Source organism: Schistocerca cancellata, chromosome 6 (assembly GCF_023864275.1).
Source record: "Schistocerca cancellata isolate TAMUIC-IGC-003103 chromosome 6, iqSchCanc2.1, whole genome shotgun sequence".
Lineage (NCBI taxonomy): Eukaryota > Metazoa > Arthropoda > Insecta > Orthoptera > Acrididae > Schistocerca > Schistocerca cancellata.
Genome location: NC_064631.1, coordinates 131,598,027 through 131,618,683, shown reverse-complemented (window position 1 = coordinate 131,618,683; position 20,657 = coordinate 131,598,027). Strand labels below are relative to the sequence as shown.

The following is a 20,657-nucleotide window of genomic DNA, read 5'->3' as shown; positions in this document are numbered from 1 at the left end:
TCTTTTTTTTTATAGAGGCAATGAGTTGTAACAGCTTAACCTACAGCCAGTGCAAGTGCCGTATTTGGAAGGCCACTAGCCATGGCCAACGTCCTGCTGATAGAAGTACACCCTCACTGTGTGCTTGTTTCCTTCATCACATTTCCACTTGCTGATGGCCCTGAACATTGATCAGCCTCCAGGAAGGTTTTGCCGTTTGACACACCAATACCTGATGATGTACCTTCACTCATAACATGTTCAATTTCAGAGATTGCATGTCCATACAGTTCACAGGCGCATTTATAGAGGCCACCTGGGTCAGCCCCATGGCATTCTCTTGTGAGCTGCCAAAGAAGCAGTATTTTTCAAGTGATCACATATGAGTGCTTAGCCTATTCTGTAATCTGTATTGCTGTTTTCCATTCAATGTTTTCAGTGCTACACACAACATATACTTCATTGTATCTTACGTTGGATCTGTAAAGTACTGTTTTCCATAAATCATGTTTATTCTTGCTATAACACCTGACAGGAAATGGATGCCAGTCACTGACCCTGTTCCCGAATTTTCTCCAGTGACACACAGACTCCACTCTTCTCCAAAGTCCTTGCTGAGCAGATGCCCTTAAATCCTGGTTCAGCTGAGTATGTCATAATCAGCACATGGTGCATGTCATGTGTCAGTTATGGCTAGGAGTCTACTGATGCAGCCCTGGAGCCATCACTGAAACTGTACTGGCTGCTTGACCATGATCCATGGACCTCTGCACCATGATCCATGGATCTCTACCTGTTTGCTAGGCTCGGGCAGCCACCAGCCATGCACCCCTGCTCTACAGCTCTCTCTTCAGACTTTGTCTCTAGACAATGCCATTGCTGTGCCACTGGGATGCTGCTGCCTACCACAGAGTAGAAGACAGAAGATGCTGCTGGGTGCATTGTGCTGTGTCATAGCAGAGCCACACCTAGTGTTTGCACTGTTTCTATCGAGTCAGCACACCAAGTCACCATACCGCTCTATAACAAGCTTGCCTCCCTGTGCCTCTAGCCATTGCTACACCTGCTGCTACAATGCCATAAGATTGCATGAATCCAGAAATGCGTTTGAATGACTGTATGAGTTGGATGGATTAATTAAAGGCTTCTTTGTGTTCATTCTCATGCCTGTCTGTAGCCACTTCTTACCGTTACATGGTGGAGCTAAGTAGAACGAACTAATAAAGAAGTTATTGTGTCCTCATCCATCCCATTTTTGGAAGAGAGCCATACCAACACCTTTTGTTCCCATAACAAAACTGTCCTGCCTTTGTTAGGTTGTCATGCAAAAACAGCTAAATAGAGTAGAAAGAGTGCTACAACTGAAACTGACAAGGATTTCTTTAGAAAATGTATTCATTGTTCATTAAGCTGTTAAACTCTTTGAGAAGTAAGTTGATAATTTGACGATCAGCTTACTTTGCACCAAAGATAGATTTTTTTTTTGGTTCATAGAGTATGTGATTGTCATGTCTGGAAAAGAAACCACATTTGTGGAAACAGGTATTGAGAAAATGGAAACCCTGTTGTTGTTGTTGTTGTTGTTGTTGTTGTTGTTGTTATGGCCTTCAGTCCAAAGACTGGTTTGATGCAGCTCTCTCTGCTATTCTTGTGTGAGCCTCTTCATCTCTGCATAACTAATGCATCTTACATTTATTTGAACCTGCTTAATGTATTCAAGCGTTAGTGTCCCTTTACAGTTTTTACCCCCACACACTTCCGTCCATTAACAAATTGACAGTTCCTCAGGATGTGCCCTGTCAACCCATCCCGTCTTAAGCTGGGCCATCAGTTTCTTTTCGTCCTCTTTTTGATTCAGTACCCCCGCAGTTATTCAGTCTTCCCATCTCATCTTTGGCATTCTTCTATAGCACCATAGTTCAAAAGCTTCTATTCTCTTCTCGTTTGGAAACCGAAGATAACCAAAATGTAGATTGTCAGTCAGACATTGGATCCCTACTCCCTTAAAATGTTAATTACTTTGCAACAGTATGCAAACCTTTCGTTGAAATAGATGGTACATTCTTGTAGAATAACTTAATGCAAAATATTTTATGGGACAAAATCAGATCATGCTAGAAGAAATTATATCTATAGAAGTTCAAAATTTTAAGATAAATTATTTTTGAAGCAGGAAAGATAAATGATAACATTTATTTACCTTACCACATATATCTGATCAATTACTTCCTTATTTCCAAGGTTCTTATAAATTTCATACAGCATATCACTTCCTTTATTTCCAGATCCTCGACCATCAATGTAGGCTATGATATAGCTTCTGTTGCCAGACAGATATGTGTCCCAGTCAACAGAAAATTTATTTGTGACCATTGAGCTTCCTGGAGCTCCGTCTCTAAGAAGGTAAAGAGAAAAAAATAAAACTCATGCTTACACAGTACATACTTATTTGTGTATTATAGAGAACTGAACATTTGCTACAGATCATCATGCTCCATCATCATACATGACAAGTGGGATCACGTATTAGTTTTTAGCTTGTATATTTGTTTCATTATAATTACAAAGTAAAAAAATATCCACATTAAATATCAAGGATAAATAAATGCAAAATAATTGATGACCAATACTGAAATAACTAAGTGTTGACAATATATACTGGGCAAATAACAAAGCCCACTCCACACAAAAGTTGAATGTCATTTTCCCTAGTTGGCCTGTAAGAAATAAGAAGAAGAAGAAGAAGAAGAAATAGAAGAAGAAATGGCAGATTTGCTGGGCAGGTTAGAGAGACTAGAGCTTATCAAGGAGTGGATACTGGACCAGATCACTTCTTATTGGTGTCCATAATTCACATCTATGCAAAATGGAGAAAACTGGTTAGGTATCAAAAGGGAGAACAAGTTCTTAAAGTTTATCTTTTGGAAAATAGTAGCAAAGATATTTCTGCCAAAAGTGGATGACAAAAACATTAGCAAATTTAGAAATGGTAGAAGACTAAGAAGAAAAATGGAGAAACTTAAAAGCAGCTGTGTTGAGCATAACTAATGAGGTTCTGGGAAAGAAAGGAAAATACAGGAAACATAGAGGAGAAAAGATTTGGATGGCAGAGATGTAAACAGCAATTAAAGAAAAACAAGAAGCTTTCAAGACATACATGAATAATCCCACTAATGGAAAATATAAATAGAAGAGAGATAATGCAAAATTCATAACTCAGAAAGTGCATTTAGAATCAGGAATGCTTTATCAGCTATGCAGAGCAGACTGACTGTTGCTTATAAAGTGATGAAATCAATCAAAAGACAAGAAAATGACCATGTGTGTGTTAATATAGGAGAGAATGGATACGAAATTCATTATAAAAGGTTGTGGTATGATGATACTTTAATTCAGACATTATCTGAAGTGAATGACACATAAGGTGTGGATGATATTGGAGAGAACTGATAGAAGCTCTAAGTGCTGCAAAAAAACAGGAAAGCCAGTGATTCAGATGATATTGATATGGAACTGTGGAAATATGGTGATTATTTCTACATCCAAGACTTCGTCACATATTTAATCAATGTTTGAGACTGACTGAGAGACAAAGTAATAACTATCTTTAAAAGGGGTGATAAAAATAAATTTAGTAACTATTGAGGTATAAGCCTCCTGAATTCAGCCTACTCGTTATATGCCAAAATCCTGAATATGAGACAAAAGTATCATGGAAAAGCTGATATCTGAAGAACTAGCAAGTTTTAGAAAAGGATGATCAACTAATGACAATGTTTTCACCCTGCAACAAGTTATAAAAAAAGAGATGAGTGTTCAACAGAGAACCCAACTTACTTTTGTGGCTTTTAAGAAACTATTTGATAATGTGAATAGAGAAATGCTATTGAATATCATTGCTGAATGAGGTTATCCATCTCATCTCATAAATAATGGAAATGGAAATGAGCGCATGGCATCGTTGGCCAGGAGGCCCCTATTCATGGAAGTTCAACCGCCAAGTGCAAGTCTTATTTCATTTGACACCACATTGGACCACTTGAATGCTGGTGATGAGGATGAAATGGTGATGAGGACAGCACAACACCCAGTCCCCAAGCAGAGAAAATTTACAACCCGACCAGGAATCGAACCCATGCCCACTTGCATGGGAGACGAGCATGGTACCACCCAGCTAGGCAGGTGGACACGTAAATAATAGTAAGAGTCTATACAGAAACACTGAAATTATTGTAGATATGGGAAATATAACAAAAAGCCAATGAACACAAACAAAGGACTATGACAAGCATTGCTGTGTTTCTCTGATACACTGAGAAAACTGTACGTATGTATATGTATATGGGGTGTTTAAAAAAGTGACAAATACTTTGAGAGATGGTAGTACTCATAGAAACAAGAAAAATAAATCCAATAAACATGGATCTGAAAATGCGTACTTTCTGAAATAAGTCCAATGAACGTGGGCCCAGAAATGCATACTGTCTGTAATAAACATGTATTTATGGGAAGTGTTCAACATGGTGTCCATTCATGACAATGCACTCCTGTGCCCTCCAGAATAAGGAATGATGCACCTTTTAAAGTATATCTGGTTGTTGATGTACTTGCTGGCATGCAAGTGACCCTGTATGTCTGCATATGCTGAATTGGTATGGTGTAGACCAATTCCTTGAAGTGTTCCTGTAACCAAAAGTTTAGGGGACTGAGGTCTGGAGAATGAACAGGCCAAGGTGTGGAACCTCCCTGACCAGCCCAGTGGTCCTGAAATGTCTGTGTCAGATATTTGTGCACAGTGTGACAAAAATTTGCTGATGCACCATCTTGCATGAACCACATTTGTATTCATTGCTGAAATGGCATAGCCTCCAGCAAGGTAGGCAAAACGTTAATGACAAAGTCCAGATAATGTGCCCCAGTTAACCTTTGTGGTAGCATGTAGGGCCCTATTAATCTATTGCCAAGTGTGCCCGCTCATATGTTGATTAAGAACTGGTGCTGATGCCCTCTTTCCTGAATTGCTTGGGATTTAAATCTGTCCACATGTGCTGGCTATGGAAATGCACAACAGCATCTCTTGTGAACCCTGCCTCATCAGTAAATAAAATCTTGGATGTGAACATTGAATCTGTGACATACTTCTGCAACAGCCATTGTCAGAACTGCTGTCTCCATGATGAGCCTGTGGCCTTAGGCCCTGAACGCACTGTAGATGATATTGGTACACAAATTTTTCATGAAGTACCACCCCCCCCCCCCCCCCCCCCCCCCACACACACACCAGATAAGAGAGTGAAATGTGTCTCCTGCTGCTGCTGATCATTGCTCGCTGGTCCCAGGGGTTTCTTCCACTGAATGTAGAACATGCTCATCCATGTCAGTCCTGTGGACTGTGCAGGGTCTTCCACTGTCAGTCTTCCCAAATGCAAGGGTACCTGTGTCCCTCAGACACTGGTAAAAGTCTGCCAAACAGCTAATCAGAGGGCACTTTGTGCTTTAGATATTTTTCAGTGTAGGGGCCACGGGCTTGCTGGCTATGTCCATTTGTTAAACCACAGAATATCATATCTGCCATTTCACTTTTTGCATAGTAGGCTTCCACTGCTGACAAGTGGTGGAAGAGAGAAAATGTAAATGTACTCCACCATCTTTATGTACAAACAGTGCAATAACAGTAAACACATAAGTGAATCTGTGTCTGGAAGAAGGTAAAACACCATGATACAAACCCAGCATTGACAGTACTATACAATAAGGCACACAAACATGACAAAAATTAAAATAACCTACAAAACGACTCAAACCACACAGCTGGCTGCAGACCACCTAATGCTAGGTAGAGTACTGAGATCAAGATATCATAATACCCTGCCAACACATTTCATGGAACACTAATCCAATGACTATGTTAATATCCCCAACCAAGCATTGTGCAGCCCTTCCTATAAAAAAGTGTTTATCTTGGGAAATGTGCATTTTCAGACCCATTTTTATTGAACATATTTTTCTTATTTCAGTGAATACTACCACTTCTCAAAGTATTTGACACATTTTTTTGAACACCCTGTGTGTGTGTGTGTGTGTGTGTGTTTGTGTGTGTGTGTGTGTGTGTGTGTGTGTGTTGAACATTTTTCATATAATAGAGGGAAACATTCCACATGGGAAAAATATATCTGAAAACAAAGATTCTGTAACTTACCAAACAAAAGTGTTGGTACATTGATAGAAACAATAACAAACACAAACACACACACAAATTTCGAGCTTTCGCGAACCAAGGTCACTTCATCAGGAAAGTAGGAAGGAGAGGGAAAGACGAAAGGATGTGGGTTTTAAGGGAGAGGGTAAGGAGTCATTCCAATCCCGGGAGCAGAAAGACTTACCTTGGGGTGAAAAAGGGACAGGTATACACTCACACACACACACACACACACACACACACACACATATCCATCTGCACATATACAGACACAAGCAGACATATGTAAAGGCAAAGAGTTTGGGTGGAGATGTCAGTCAAGGCGGAAGTACAGAGGCGAAGATGTTATTGAATGACAGGTGAGGTATGAGCAGCGGCAGCTTGAAATTAGCGGAGGTTGAGGCCTGGTGGGTAATGGGAAGAGAGGATATATTGAAGGGCAAATTCCCATCTCCAGAGTTCTGATAGGTTGGTGTCAGTGGGAAGTAACCAGATAACCCGGACAGTGTAACACTGTGCCAAGATGTGCTGGCCGTGCACCAAGGCATGTTTAGACACAGGGTGATCCTCATTACCAACAAACACTGTCTGCCTGTGTCCGTTCATGCAAATGGACAGTTTGTTGCTGGTCATTCCCACATAGAAGGCTTCACAGTGTAGGCAGGTCAGTTGGTAAATCACGTGGGTGCTGTCACACGTGGCTCTGCCTTTGATCGTGTACACCTTCTGGGTTACAGGACTGGAGTAGGTGGTGGTGGGAGGGTGCATGGGACAGGTTTTACATCGGGGGCGGTTACAAGGGTAGGAGCCAGAGGATACACTACCCCAACAGAAATATTGTCCATCGTAAAATCTTTAAAATCAAAAACATCTAGTGGGTATGATGAAATATCAACAAAGTTACTTAAAGATCGTGATTCTGAGCTAAGTAACATATTAAGCTATCTGTGTAACCAGTCGTTTATCAGTGGAATATTTCCTGAGAGGCTGAAATATGCTGAAGTTAAGCCACTGTTTAAGAAGGGAGATAAAGAAATAGCATCAAATTTCTGTCCAATTTCACTGTTGCCAGCATTCTCAAAAATTTTCGAAAAAGTAATGTACAGTCGTCTTTATAACCATCTTATTTCAAATAACATACTGTCAAAGTCACAGTTTGGATTTCTAAAAGGTTCTGATATTGAGAAGGCTATCTGTTGTGACAGTGCCACGAGATTTAAAAGTGCCGCTACGTCAGTACGCGAACACGGCGATACAGGCGCTCCACAGCTCGGCTGAGTGCTCCGCAGCTCGGCTGAGCACGGGAGCGCCACCTAGCTATGAACGGCGCCGGCCACATGTCACGGCACGGCAGTTGAGTGACAGATACGGAGTTGGTAGCATGAAACTCACTATCATTTCTACGTTTGTATATCCACGCAAATTATTAGTGAATTAAAGGTTATAACACTTTTTGGCGACGAGGTCGGATATTTTTTTTCCTGCGTTGGGGAATTGGGCATTCATGTCTGGGCAGACATGGAACAGCTTCTGCAAGCGCTCATTGAACAACAAACACAGCTGACAGCTGCTATTCAGGCGTTGTTGACGTCACTTACTCATCGTCTGTCTTCCTCTTCTCCGCCTCCATTGCCTCCTTACGACGAGGCCGCTGAAGACTGGGAGGATTATGAGAAGCATTTGCGGCAACACTTCTTGGCTTTCGGCATTGTCGATGCTCCTATGTGTAAGTCGTTATTTCTATCTTGGATTTCCCCATGGATCTATCAGCTGCTATCTCAGTTAGCCCCTCTGCGGAACCTGCCTCTCTGTCCTTCCAAGAAATGTGTGACTTATTGTCTAACTATTACCGAAAAAACACCCATGTTGTTGCCGCCCGCGTGGCGTTCTACCGGTGTCGTAAACAGCCCCATCAATCTTACCGGGCTTGGGCGGCAGAACTACATGGTCTGAGTAGGAAATGTCAGTTTGTCACGGACACTCATCATGAGTCTTATGCTGATTCAATGGTTAGGGATGCTATTCTACGGCTTGCTCCTGATAAAGAAGTTCGGCAATGTGCCTTACAACTGCCGAACCCGTCGTTGTCGGAAGTTCTGAGCATCGCTCAATCTTTTGAAGTGTCTCACGCTGCTGGTGCGCAAATAGACGCGTGGTGTGATGTAGGCGCTATACAGACCACTTTCGACACGGACAATTTGCCTGTTTCCCAGGGGACCGACGATGTGGCGGCGGTGCACTCACGTCAACAACATCGCGTTGGGCCGCCACGCTCGCAGCGAAAACAGCAGCCACAGAAGCAGGTTCGTTCCGCACTTCCTTCTTGTCCACGTTGTTTTGTACAGCATGACAGGGCCGCATGTCCAAAACGTTGGGCCACGTGTAATTCATGTAGGAAAAAAGGCCCCATTGCTTCTGTGTGTCAGTCCACTAAAGTTCCTGTCAACGAGGATGAGGCATCGGACATGGATGTTAACTGTGTGGTTTCTCAAACAAATAAGTTGTTTGTTACTGTTCGTGTTCTGGATAAAGACATTCGCATGCAAGTGGACACTGGCTCTGCAGTAACTCTCATTAATTCTCGCACGTATTTGGAGTTGGGCTCCCCTCCCTTGTCTCCAGTTACGAGAAATTTGCGAACTTATAATAAGCAGAAAATCCCTATCGTTGGCCAGTTTGATGCTTCCACTGCCTACAAGTCTGTTGTTAGGCCCCTCACGTTTTATGTGGTGGATCATACGGGCACTGAAAACCTGTTCGGTTATGATGCTTTCCAGTTGTTCGGGTTCTCCATTGATGATGATGTGCACCTCATATCTGAGGATATTCCGTATCAACAGCTGGATGGATTGTGTTCTGAATTCTCGTCTGTGTTCTCTGCTGGTCTGGGTCGTGCCAAGGATTTTGAAGCCCACATTACTCTTAAACCTACAGCTCGCCCTAAGTTTTTCCGGGCACGCCCTATTCCGATGGCGTTGCGTGCACCTGTCAAGGCTAAGATAGACAGGTTAACAGCTTCAGGGATTCTCCTTCCTGTTACCTCCAGCGAATGGGCATCGCCAATCGTGGTGGTTTCTAAACCAAACGGGAGTCTGCGATTGTGTGGCGATTTTAAAGCCACTGTCAACGCTCAGAGCCTCATTGACACTTATCCTCTTCCCCGTCCTGAGGAGTTATTTACCAAGCTCGCTGGGGGCCAGTTCTTTTCCAAACTTGACTTATCGGAGGCGTACCATCAGTTGCCGTTGGATGGGTCTTCCAAGGAATTTCTCGTCATCAACACTCCTTGTGGGTTGTATCAGTACCAGCGGTTACCATTTGGTTTCGCTAGCACGTGGTTTTTGGAACAGCTCATGGCTTCCGTTCCTGGCTGCATCAACTACCTGGATGACATTGTTGTCATGGGGGCCTCCACTGAGGAGCACCTTCGCAATTTGCATTCACTATTTTGGGTTCTGCATTCGGCTGGGTTGAAGTGCAATCTGGACAAGTCACAGTTCTTCCAACCCTCCATTGTGTATCTTGGTTTCCATTGTCCCGTGAGGGTATTTGTCCTCTACGTCAGCACGTTGCGGCCATTACCGCTCTACCCCGGCCGTCTACGGTCAAAGAACTTCAGGCATTTCTCGGCAAGATTGCTTATTATCACAAATTCATTCCATCCGCGGTGGCGGTGGCTCATCCTCTGCATCAGCTGTTACGCAAAAATGTTCCTTTCTGTTGGTCCGACGAGTGTGAGCAGGCTTTTGTCCGCCTGAAGGCTCATTTGCAGTCGGCGCCTTGTCTTGCCACATTCCGTCCGGGTCAGCACTTGGTTCTGGCGACTGACACATCACAGTATGGCCTAGGGGCTGTTCTCGCCCATCGGTATGAGGATGGGTTGGAACGACCTATTGCCTATGCTTCCAAGACCCTCAACGATGCCCAACGGCGTTACTCTCAAATCGAAAACGAGGCGCTCACTATCATTTATGCTCTAAAAAAGTTCAGCGTTTTTTTGTATGGTTCTAAGTTTCACCTCATCACTGACCACAAGCCGCTGGTCTCTCTGTTCAGCCCCTCGGCGTCGCTTCCGGATAAGGCAGCTCACCACCTGCAACGTTGGGCCTTATACTTGTCTCGTTTTCACTATGAGATTCACTATCGCTCCACGGCCCAGCACACCAACGCTGACGCGTTGTCACATTTGCCGATGGGCCCCGACCTGGTTTTCGATCGAGATGAACTACTCTGTTTCCACATTGATGAGGAAGAACATCGTGCGGTCGAGGGTTTTCCGCTTACAGGTTCGCAGGTCACGTCGGCTACTGCATGGGACCCGGTCCTGTGTCAGGTGATCGGTTTTGTTCAACGGGGTTGGCCGGACAGGACCAAGGGCCGGGCATCGGATCCCCTTCGCAACTACCATGCCTTGCGTCTTCATCTGTCTGTTCGTGATGGTGTTGTTCTTCTGGCCACGGATGCCGCATCTCCATGGGTCGTGGTGCCAGCTTCTCTTCGCAAAGATGTTCTCAAACTATTGCATGAAGGCCATTGGGGGATTTCTCGGACTAAGTCCCTGGCCTGCAGGCATGTTTATTGGCCCGGTATCGATTCGGACATCACCCACATGGTCGCTGCGTGTGGTCAGTGTGCTCAACAACTGGCTGCACCCCGTACAATGCCCTCTCTGTGGCCTGATCCAGCGCAGCCATGGGAACGGGAGCACACTGACTTTGCCGGCCCCTTCTTCGGCACTTATTGGCTACTGTTGATTGACGCCTTCTCGAAGTTCCCGTTTGTTGTTCGATGTCCGTCGCCCACCACTGCGGCGACGACGCTGGCTTTGTCCAAAATCTTTGTGCTAAAAGGTCTTGCATCCACGATTGTCACGGACAATAGCCCTCAGTTCTCTTCGTAGGCCTTCCGTGATTTTTGTACTGGACAAGGGATTCATCATGTTACAGCACCGCCCTTCCATCCCCAATCGAATGGGGAGGTCGAGCGCCTTGTCCGCACTTTCAAAAGCCAGATGAAAAAATTCCTTACTGATTTTTCTACCGATGACGCTCTGTTGCAATTTCTGAGTTCTTATCCCTTCACGCCTCTGGGTGATCGCAGCCCTGCTGAACTCTTGCATGGCCGCCAACCGCGCACTCTACTGCACATGCTTCACTCTGTCAGGCCTAGTACTGTGTCCCCTAGTGCGGGAAAATACTCGGTGGGCACCAATGTGTGGGCACGAGGGTATGGATCTCGCCCTAAATGGATTCCAGGGGTGGTCAAGGCTCTTCGCGGCCGCCAGCTTTGTGAAATACGTACGGACGATGGCAAGGTTGTTCGCCATTACGACCAGATGCGCCCACGAGTGGTGGCCACGCCGGTGCCACCGCCCCTTCTTTCGCCTCCATCAGCCCAAGAAGCCAGTCCTATCGCTGCTGCCGATCTCCTGTGCGTGTTGCTGCAGCCAACGTTGCTGCCGCTATGGATGCTGCTCCGGAGTTTTCACCGATCATCTCGTCCAGGAGGCACGTTCCACGCACAAGCTTCCATCCTGGACATTTTCGACCATATTCTTGTGTTTCTCCGCGGGATCTTCTCGGGGTCTCCCAAGGGGCCATGGATGTCTCCGCACTGTCAGTGTCTCCAAGGAAGTGAGTGTCTTCTTTTTTCAAGGGGGGAAAAGTGTTGTGACAGTGCCACGAGATTTAAAAGTGCCGCTACGTCAGTACGCGAACATGGCGATACAGGCGCTCCGCAGCTTGGCTGAGCGCGGGAGCACCACCTAGCTATGAACGGCGCTGGCCGCATGTCACGGCACGGCAGTTGAGTGACAGATACGGAGTTGGTAGCATGAAATTCACTATCGTTTCTACATTTGTATATCCATGCAAATTATTAGTGAATTAAAGGTTATAACACTATGTACACTTACAGTGAAAATGTGCTTAATTCATTAGACAAAAAATTGCAGGCAACTGGTATATTTTGTGATCTGTTAAAGGCATTTGACTGTGTAAATCACAATATCCTTTAAAGTAAACTAGAATATTGTAGTGTAACGGGAAATGCTGCAAAATGGTTCAAATCTTATATCTCTGGCAGGAAACAAAGGGTGTTGTTAGGAAAGAGACATGTATCAAGCTATCAGGCATCACCCAACTGGGAACTAATTACATGTGGGGTCCCACAAGGTTCCATATTGGGGCCATTACTTTTTCTTGTGCATATCAATGACCTTTCATCAGTAACATTACCAGATGCCAAGTTTGTTTTGTTTGCCGTAGCCAATTCTTTGTCACTAAACTTTGAAAAAACACACTACATGCAGTTCAGAACTTGTAAGGGGTGTCCCAAGAGTATATGTCTAACATATGATGACAAGAAGATAGAAGAAGTGGACAGTGCTAAATTCTTGGGATTACAGCTTGATAATAAATTCAACTGGGAGGAGCACACCACAGAACTGCTGAAGCGTCTTAACAAATCTCTGTTTGCAATGCGAATTTTGTCAGACATAGGGGATATACAAATGAAAAATCTGGCATACTATGCTTACTTTCATTCCATAATGTCATATGGGATTATTTTTTGGGGTAATTCATCAAGCCAAGCTAAAGTTTTCCAGGCACAAAAACATGCAGTAAGAGTTATATGTGGTGTGAACTCAAGAACATCCTGCAGAAGCCTGTTGAGGGAACTAGGGATACTAACTACTGCTTCCCAATATATTTATTCCTTAATGAAATTTGTCATTAAAAATATATCACTTTTTCAAACCAACAGCTCAGTTCATGGAATCAATACTAGAAATAAGAATAATCTTCACAAGGATTTAAAGTCACTTAGTCTTGTACAAAAAGGTGTGCATTATTCAGGAACACACATTTTCAATAACTTGCCAGCAGCCATAAAAAGCTTAACAACCAATGAAATTCAGTTTAAGAGAAGCCTAAAGGATTTATTGGTGGCCAACTCCTTCTACTCCATTGATGAATTTCTTAGTAAAACCAACTGATTTGTATATAAGTACAACATAACTTCTGCACCATTTCAGTGAAATAATGTGTTCATTGTAAATAAGTATTACAGTAGTTGTATTACATGTTTATTACCTTATAAATAAATAAAAAACTTTTTTATTTTAAATTCAGTGCTTTAGTATTTGTAAAATGACTCTTAGTGTTCATTAAAAAATGACGATCATTCCACTTGGGACCTGTGGAATGGTACATTAGCTTACTTGTTTTAGTTGTAAATATTTGTCGTGTATTGTTGTTTTTCTGACATGTTCCACATCCTGGAGGACCTCCTCACTACGGATCAATTGGAATGAAAGTAAATCTAATCTAATCTAATCTGAAAAATGTTGAACATAAATGGAGTTTTTTTAGATTGTGACACTAGACTAAATTTAATTTTATATGCAGATGACCTAAATCTGATTACAGAGAAGGAAAATGACCTTCAGATGAGAGTCTATAAGTTGCAGTAGATAACCTCAGATTGCAACCTAACATTGCTGGTAGATAAATGAAAGTGATGGATTTCAGGGCAGACTACCAGTAAGTTCTAAAATCGTCTTCTGTCATTATTCCTGTAAGATGAACTGTAGGTTGCATTGGGAAGACTTGTAGATAAAATGGTTCAAACAGGTTTTAAGGCCACCACTGAATGGTTGGTCAGTCCATGTAATGTGCACAATATCTGTGGCAGAAAAAAATGTGTTAGGAAAGTTTAAGTGCAGATGTTGCAAGTGCCTGTTTTAGAACAGGGAAATTTGTCTTTGGCATAGGTCTGCAACAGAGATGAAACTGCTTTGTTTTGTAAGTCCATCCCTGACAATACACAGGTCATCAGAAAAGACAGCTCAACTAGTTTTTTTATTTCATAATTACATACACTGTTTATTATATTCCTTGTTATAGCTTCAGATACTTATTTTAGAAAACATTTCTATAATTGAGACTCCCAATAATTTGCTCTCCACAATTATTCTGAATTATTCAGGTTTTACTGTGTTTAATCTCTTACCAGTCTCCTTTCTTGTGAAAAAGAACTGGGGAACCACTTTTCTTCATAGATATTTTGTTAAAAATTATATGAGGTTCATTTCGGATAACTTTTCTCCAACCTCAACTTTTTCTATGATGATGATGATGTTTGGTTTGTGGGGCGCTCAACAGCGTGGTTATCAGCGCCCGTACAATTACCCAATCTTTGCTCAGTCCAATTGCGCCACTTTTCTGGATGATGATGAAATGATGAGGACAACACAAACACCCAGTCATCTCGAGGCAGGTGAAAATCCCTGACTCCGCCGGGAATCGAACCCGGAACTTTTTCTAATGAAACACCGTAATATCCAGGAACCGTCCCCTTCTTTATGCCACAATTGCTCTTACACATCTACTCTGACATCATTTCTACATTATTATTATTATTATTATTATTATTATTATTATTATTATTATTATTATTATTATTATCATCATCATCATCATCATCATCGATTATTCCCATATGATGATTGTTTATGTTTTTTCTGAGCCCAAATTTTCTTCATGTGTTCATTGTATTGTTTCTTTCGCTCCACTGTCCATTTGCATCCTGGTCTCTTCTGTGTTGTGGTGACAAATTTATGTTTTTTGATGATGTTCCTGAATTCAGTTCTATTTTCTGCATCATTTACTGTTATGTGTACTTGTCTGAGGTCCTCTTCAACTTCTTTTACCCTTTTTTTTTCTCCTGCCTGAGTTGATGACTTTAAGAATTCACTTTGAAATTCTGTTTTCATTCATCCTGTGGATATGTCCATATAAATGCATTCTTCTTTTCCTTATTGTATCCGTAATCTTGTCTGTGTATTTATATAATTCTGATGTTGGTCTCTTCTTCCAGATTCCTTGCTCTTGTATCGGGCCAAAAATTTTCCTGAGAATTTTCCTTTCTTGTTTCTCTATTTCTTTGATTTTAGTTTGCCCACCTATTTGTGTTGTTTCAGATGCATACAGTGCCTTCGGAAGTACGACAGTGTTGTAGTGCCTCAATTTTGCGTTAATGGATATGGACTTTTTGTTATAATAGTTCCACATGAGTTTATATGCTTTGTGTAGTTTTTTTATTCTTTCCTCATTGGCCTTTAGGTTGATCCCTGATGGCTGGATGATTTCTCCCAGGTACTTAAAATGTGGTACTTGTATGATTTTCCCATGGGTTATCACAACAGGCAATTTGTCTTGTGGCACACTTTCTCTGTACTGTGTTTTCTCATATGAGATTTGCAGGCCAGTTCTGTGTGCAATTTCATGTAACTTCTCTGTGGCATTAGTGGCTTCTTTTCTATTATTTGTGAAGATTGCAAAGTCATCTGCAAAAGGTAAACACGTCACATTGAATCTATTATCTTTTCTAATGCCAATTTGGATTCCTTTGACTTCTTTTTCCCATGTCCTGATAATTTTTTCAAGAATGATATTAAAGAGTAATGGTGAAAGTCCGTCACCCTGTCGCAGCTCAGTTTGGATTCCAATTGGTTCAGAGATATCCCCCATAAATTTAACCTTGGAGACTGTGTCAGCTAATGTTTACCGAATGAAAACTCTCATCTTTCTGTCAATGCTGAATTCTTCCAGCATGTTGCAGAGTGCTACTCTGTCTATTGAGTCATAGGCCTTTTTAAAATCTACAAAAGAGACCACTGTGTTTCAGGTGTTTCTCATCTGGAGAATCGTTTTCAGATTCTAGATCTGTTCTATGCATGATCGTCCCTTGCGAAAACCAGCCTGGTATTCTCCTATTTGTGGGTCAGCTTGTTCTTCTAATCTATTCATGAGAACTTTTGATCGGATTTTACATGTGACCGGCACGAGTGAGATACCCCTGTAATTATTCTGTTCAGTTTTGTCCCCTTTCTTGTGGAGTGGATGGATGAGTGCGCATTTCCATTCAGAATGGATCTGTTGTGTTTCCCAAATGTTTAATATGATTTTGTGGATTTTTTCCTGTTAATCTTTCATCATTTAGTTTCCATAGTTCTGCAATAATTCCATCTTCTCCTGAGGCTCTATTGTTTTTCAGTGTCTTGATAATTTCTACTATTTCGTTGATGGTTGGTAGTTTAGTGTCGGGATTTGGTGTAGACGTCTGGTAGTGAATATCATCTGTAGGTCTTTCGCAGTTGAGAAGTTTGTTGAAATAGTCTGTGAGGATTGGGCAGTTATTCTTCGTGTTAGTTTCTGGTGAACCATCTGGTTTCTTGAAGCAAAGATTGGGTGGCTGGTATCCTGCAATATGTTCTTTAAACATCTTATAAAAATTCCTGGTGTTGTTGTTGTTGTTGTTCTTCTTCTTCTTCTTCTTCTTCTTTTTATTATGTGTCTCTTTTACAAATGAAGCTGTGGCTAAAAGCTATATGTGAGTGTCTGCAATTTGACATGTCTTCTTTACGGTAAGTAGCAATCTGTCTTTTTCACATTGTTGTTATTATTATTATTTTACGTATTGACTTGCTGTATTTCTTTTTCATCTCTTGACCATTGTAGTTACTGTGCCATTGCCATCTTAACTACCCAGTTCAAGTCCTTCTTTTTTGTTCTTACTTTGTTTTTAATTGTGCCTCTTACCAAATTTTCATTGTATTTTTTCACATCTTCTCGAAGACATATACGTATAGTTTTGTTTAATTCAGCACATTCTAACATGTTCATTATTATTGTTTGTTTCACACTTTCACCTTCTTTTAACAGCTGCCTTGTTCCATTTGATATTTTTCTTTCCCCTATTTTTTCACACCTCCAATATATTTTGCTATTTGCATAAGCAGCTTTGTTAAACAGTTGCTCTGTTTTGTCTCTGTCTGTATAATCTTTGTATTGTAAGATCCTGAATGTGTTGCTTAATCTGGAACACCTCTGTATTATTAAATAAATTCCCACAGTGTACTTCTTACATGGAGAGTCTGTTCTTTTCTTTCAAAAGAGTGGATCTGACAAATATGAGTTTCTAAGTCAACAATCAATCCATGAGTACTGTAGCATGAAATTTATTCTATTTAACAAAGCGTAGATGTAACTTCATTTTAAAAAAGCATTTGTAACCAAAATAGTAATGAAATAGTAACAGTTCATGCCTATTTAATCAACTGTAACAACATAGGAAACAATCAATATGCTTTGATACATACACGTGAACCAGTAATGGATATTTCACATTTTTATTGTAGTTGAGCTCAGGAGGAAGAATTAGCATAACTTGTGCCTTATAGCCATATGGTAGCTCAACTTCCTGAAATATCTTTCTCGGCCTTTCTAATATTCTCTGCATTGCTACTTGTATTCTTCTGTTATCTTCCCACAAGAACTGCAAGCCATTATCCTGTAAATATCAAAGTTTATTTTATTATAAAGTTATTAAAAATTATAACAGTTATGTAAATAAGACAGTACTTGTTACAAATGTGAACTAATTTCTCAAGGGAGTAGCACACATAAGTAAGTATCTAATTTTGGGTTATCACGATCCGAATCTCAGCCAATCTTGTAATAAGACAGACATCAAGGTGACATAAGTAATCACTTACTATCATTTAATTGGAGCTGTATTTTCTGTGTACTCATAAAAATTACATTTACTTTATTTTACTTCTTTATTCCATTCTAATTATTCAAAATTAGGTGCAAAATCAGTATCAAATTTTTCCTCTTTTTCTAGTTTACTAGTCCAAAGTTTAACAGTATAATAATGTCACTGCCTTGCAACTAAAGTGTGAATAAGAGCTAGGAGTTGTACTCACTATTTTTTATTGCTGCATGTAGACAATTTTATCTGTGCCACATGTGCTCTTCATATCTGTCTACTGAAATTAGTATTTCTTATATAGGTCATTTTATTCTTGTAAATCTTTGTTTGCCATGATTACTACGATATCAGTAAGTGTACAATTTTTGGATATAGAATTGAATGATCAAATAGGCTCAACCATAGGTAAAGCAGGTTGTGGACTTTGGTTGATTGGTAGGATACTGTGGAAATGAAGTCAGCCTACAGAGCAGACAGCTTAAAAAATATGAGACACATCTTAGAATATTGTTCATATATGTAAGACTCCCAATAAGAATAGCATCACAAATGGTCACAGGCTTATTTGACTCACAGGAAAGTGTCACTGAGATGCTGGGAAACATGAATCGGCAGATACTCAAAGAGACACCAACTGTATTGCAAAAGCCTTCTTACTCAATTTCAAGCAACAATATTAAGTGAGAAATCTACGAATATACTACAACCCCATACATATGGGTATTGTAGGATCTGCATAGACAAGAGCAGACTAATTATAGCATGTACAGAGGTATTTAATCAGTAATTCTTCCCATACTTATGGGAAGTACCCTGCCACACACTTTTCACTGGTTTGAGCTTGTAGATCAAGATGTAGATTTGTGTTTCACATGGATACAAGGTGGTGAAAACTGAAGCTGCTTGTTGCATATGAAGTTCTGAGTGGGCGCTGGCCAAGGTCCATGAAGGAGAATAAACCCAGAGGTTCATCTTTGACTGAAGCCTTGCAGTTACTGTGAAGCTACAACTAATGCAACTCAGATTTTATTGTTGTTATCCATACATTCTGCCACCAAGTTATTTTCCAATGCACCAAATAGGACTGAATATCTTTGCCAAAGTGCAGGCTCCTCGGCCAGACTAGGTCACTTGAAGCACACTTATCTGGAGGATCTATGGTATTAATACAGAAGCGTAGCCTGCTGCCCACTACCATGTTCTTATTTAAAATAGATTTACCATCCATTGTTAGGCCATCATAATTTAATTGTAAAATTTACAAACCAAATGAGAAATTAGATTTAAGTTTTATGTCTACACTGCCAGTAAAAAAAATAGTGCACCTCAAAACACAATGTCAGTTTTGATGTGATGTTGGTATATGCCACCTGGGGGATAGTAAATGTTCTGATATTAGTTTCAACGTTGTCCACCAACAGATAATGTTGTGGTGCAGCCACCAGAGTGCCATCTGTGTCTACCCTTTAATAGAGAATGCTCACAGCCAGAAGGCTCAATGTGGTGCAAACAGGTGAAGCAGACAGGCAACCATGTGATGGAGATGAACTCATGCTTCCTACAGCCAACTGAGTGAGTTTGAAAGGAATCAAATTGAAGTCCTTTGGAAGAACTGCAAGACAAGTTGATTGTACTGCATCAGTTGTGCAATGATACTGGTATCAGTGACCACATGAACATTCTCACACCCATAGACAAGATTCTGGATGTCCATGCAGCACAGATGTCTGCCAGGATCATCATATTTTAAGGGCAACAGTGTCAGATCATACAGCCACCACAATTCCGATAAGAGGGCTTGTGAGCCGAGACATGTCGATATGAACTGTTGCAAACTGGTTATTAGTAGTAGTAGAGCTGCAGGCATGCACATTATAGCCCATCTACCACTCGTGCCGCAGCATTGACATGTACAACTTGTTTGATGCCATCAGATGATCACTTGGAAGATGGAATGGCATGCAATGATAAGCTACAACTCTCATATAACTTTCATGTTTCTGGAGGGGAAGCTAACCAGTGCTTGGTATGTGCAGAATGTTGTTAGATCCATTCTTTTGTCATTCGTGCTATGGGAAGGTTCCAACAGGATAATGCTCACCCACACATTGCCTGGGAAACTCAACATGCTCTGCAAGACATGCAGCAATTTTTCTGGCCAGCACAATCTCCTGACTTGTCTCCAATTGAGCATGTGTGGGACAGGATGAGGTGAGAAGTGACTTGTGTGACTCATCGACCAACAACTCTTACAGAACTACATGAGCAGGTTGATCAGGCTTGGAATAATTTTTCCCAGGACAGTATCCACCATCTCTATGATCGACTTTATCTTCTGCCGTTAGGTCAGACAATAGAAATGCCACTTGCACACTTAGAGTAGCAGATTGACGGTGACCAACTGTAAACAGAACTTGATTAATTTTCACACACATTTATTAAAATAATAAAAATCATAGATATTACGTAACTCGATTCTGGATGCTGTTTACAATTGACAATCTGAAGCTCCTTTGGTCTTGGTACGTTAATCTTATTCTCACACATCTCTGATGCTTGACAAAGTGTCTATACATTTCTCTTCATGGCTATGTACAGGAATATGATAATCTTCTTAGGTGCAGACTGAAACTTGACTACAGACTAATGCAGACTTGTGCAGACTGATGCAGACTAATGCAGACTGACTAATAGAAGGTCTGTACACTCGTTATAATACCTCGCGCGTTCAGGTATCACTGCGTGACTGTGATCTGTGAGGAGAAAAGGTTCTATGTTAGCAGCACTCTCATTGGCTGCGTTACATATTAATATGCAGATCGGCGGAAGCAGAATTTGGTCCATCTTTATGGTAGCGCTATCTCGTAGAGCGGAGATGGATGAGCGCTGTGCCTGTGCTGTTGTGCTTAGCGGGGCACAC

The 20,657-nt window shown here is 41.3% G+C and overlaps 1 protein-coding gene across 2 annotated transcripts in view; it reads right to left on the bottom strand.

The window, feature by feature from the left end:
• The window catches only part of LOC126191239 (venom dipeptidyl peptidase 4-like), a 198,283-nt gene that overhangs the window by 27,325 nt on the left and 150,301 nt on the right, over nt 1–20,657 (bottom strand). For both annotated transcript variants that reach the window (XM_049932045.1, XM_049932046.1), the window contains exons 13-14: nt 17,343–17,533; nt 2,180–2,374 (exon numbers count right to left, since the gene is read on the bottom strand). In XM_049932045.1, the coding sequence (XP_049788002.1) occupies nt 2,180–2,374; nt 17,343–17,533 (386 nt within the window). The remainder of the gene's footprint in view (nt 1–2,179; nt 2,375–17,342; nt 17,534–20,657) is intronic.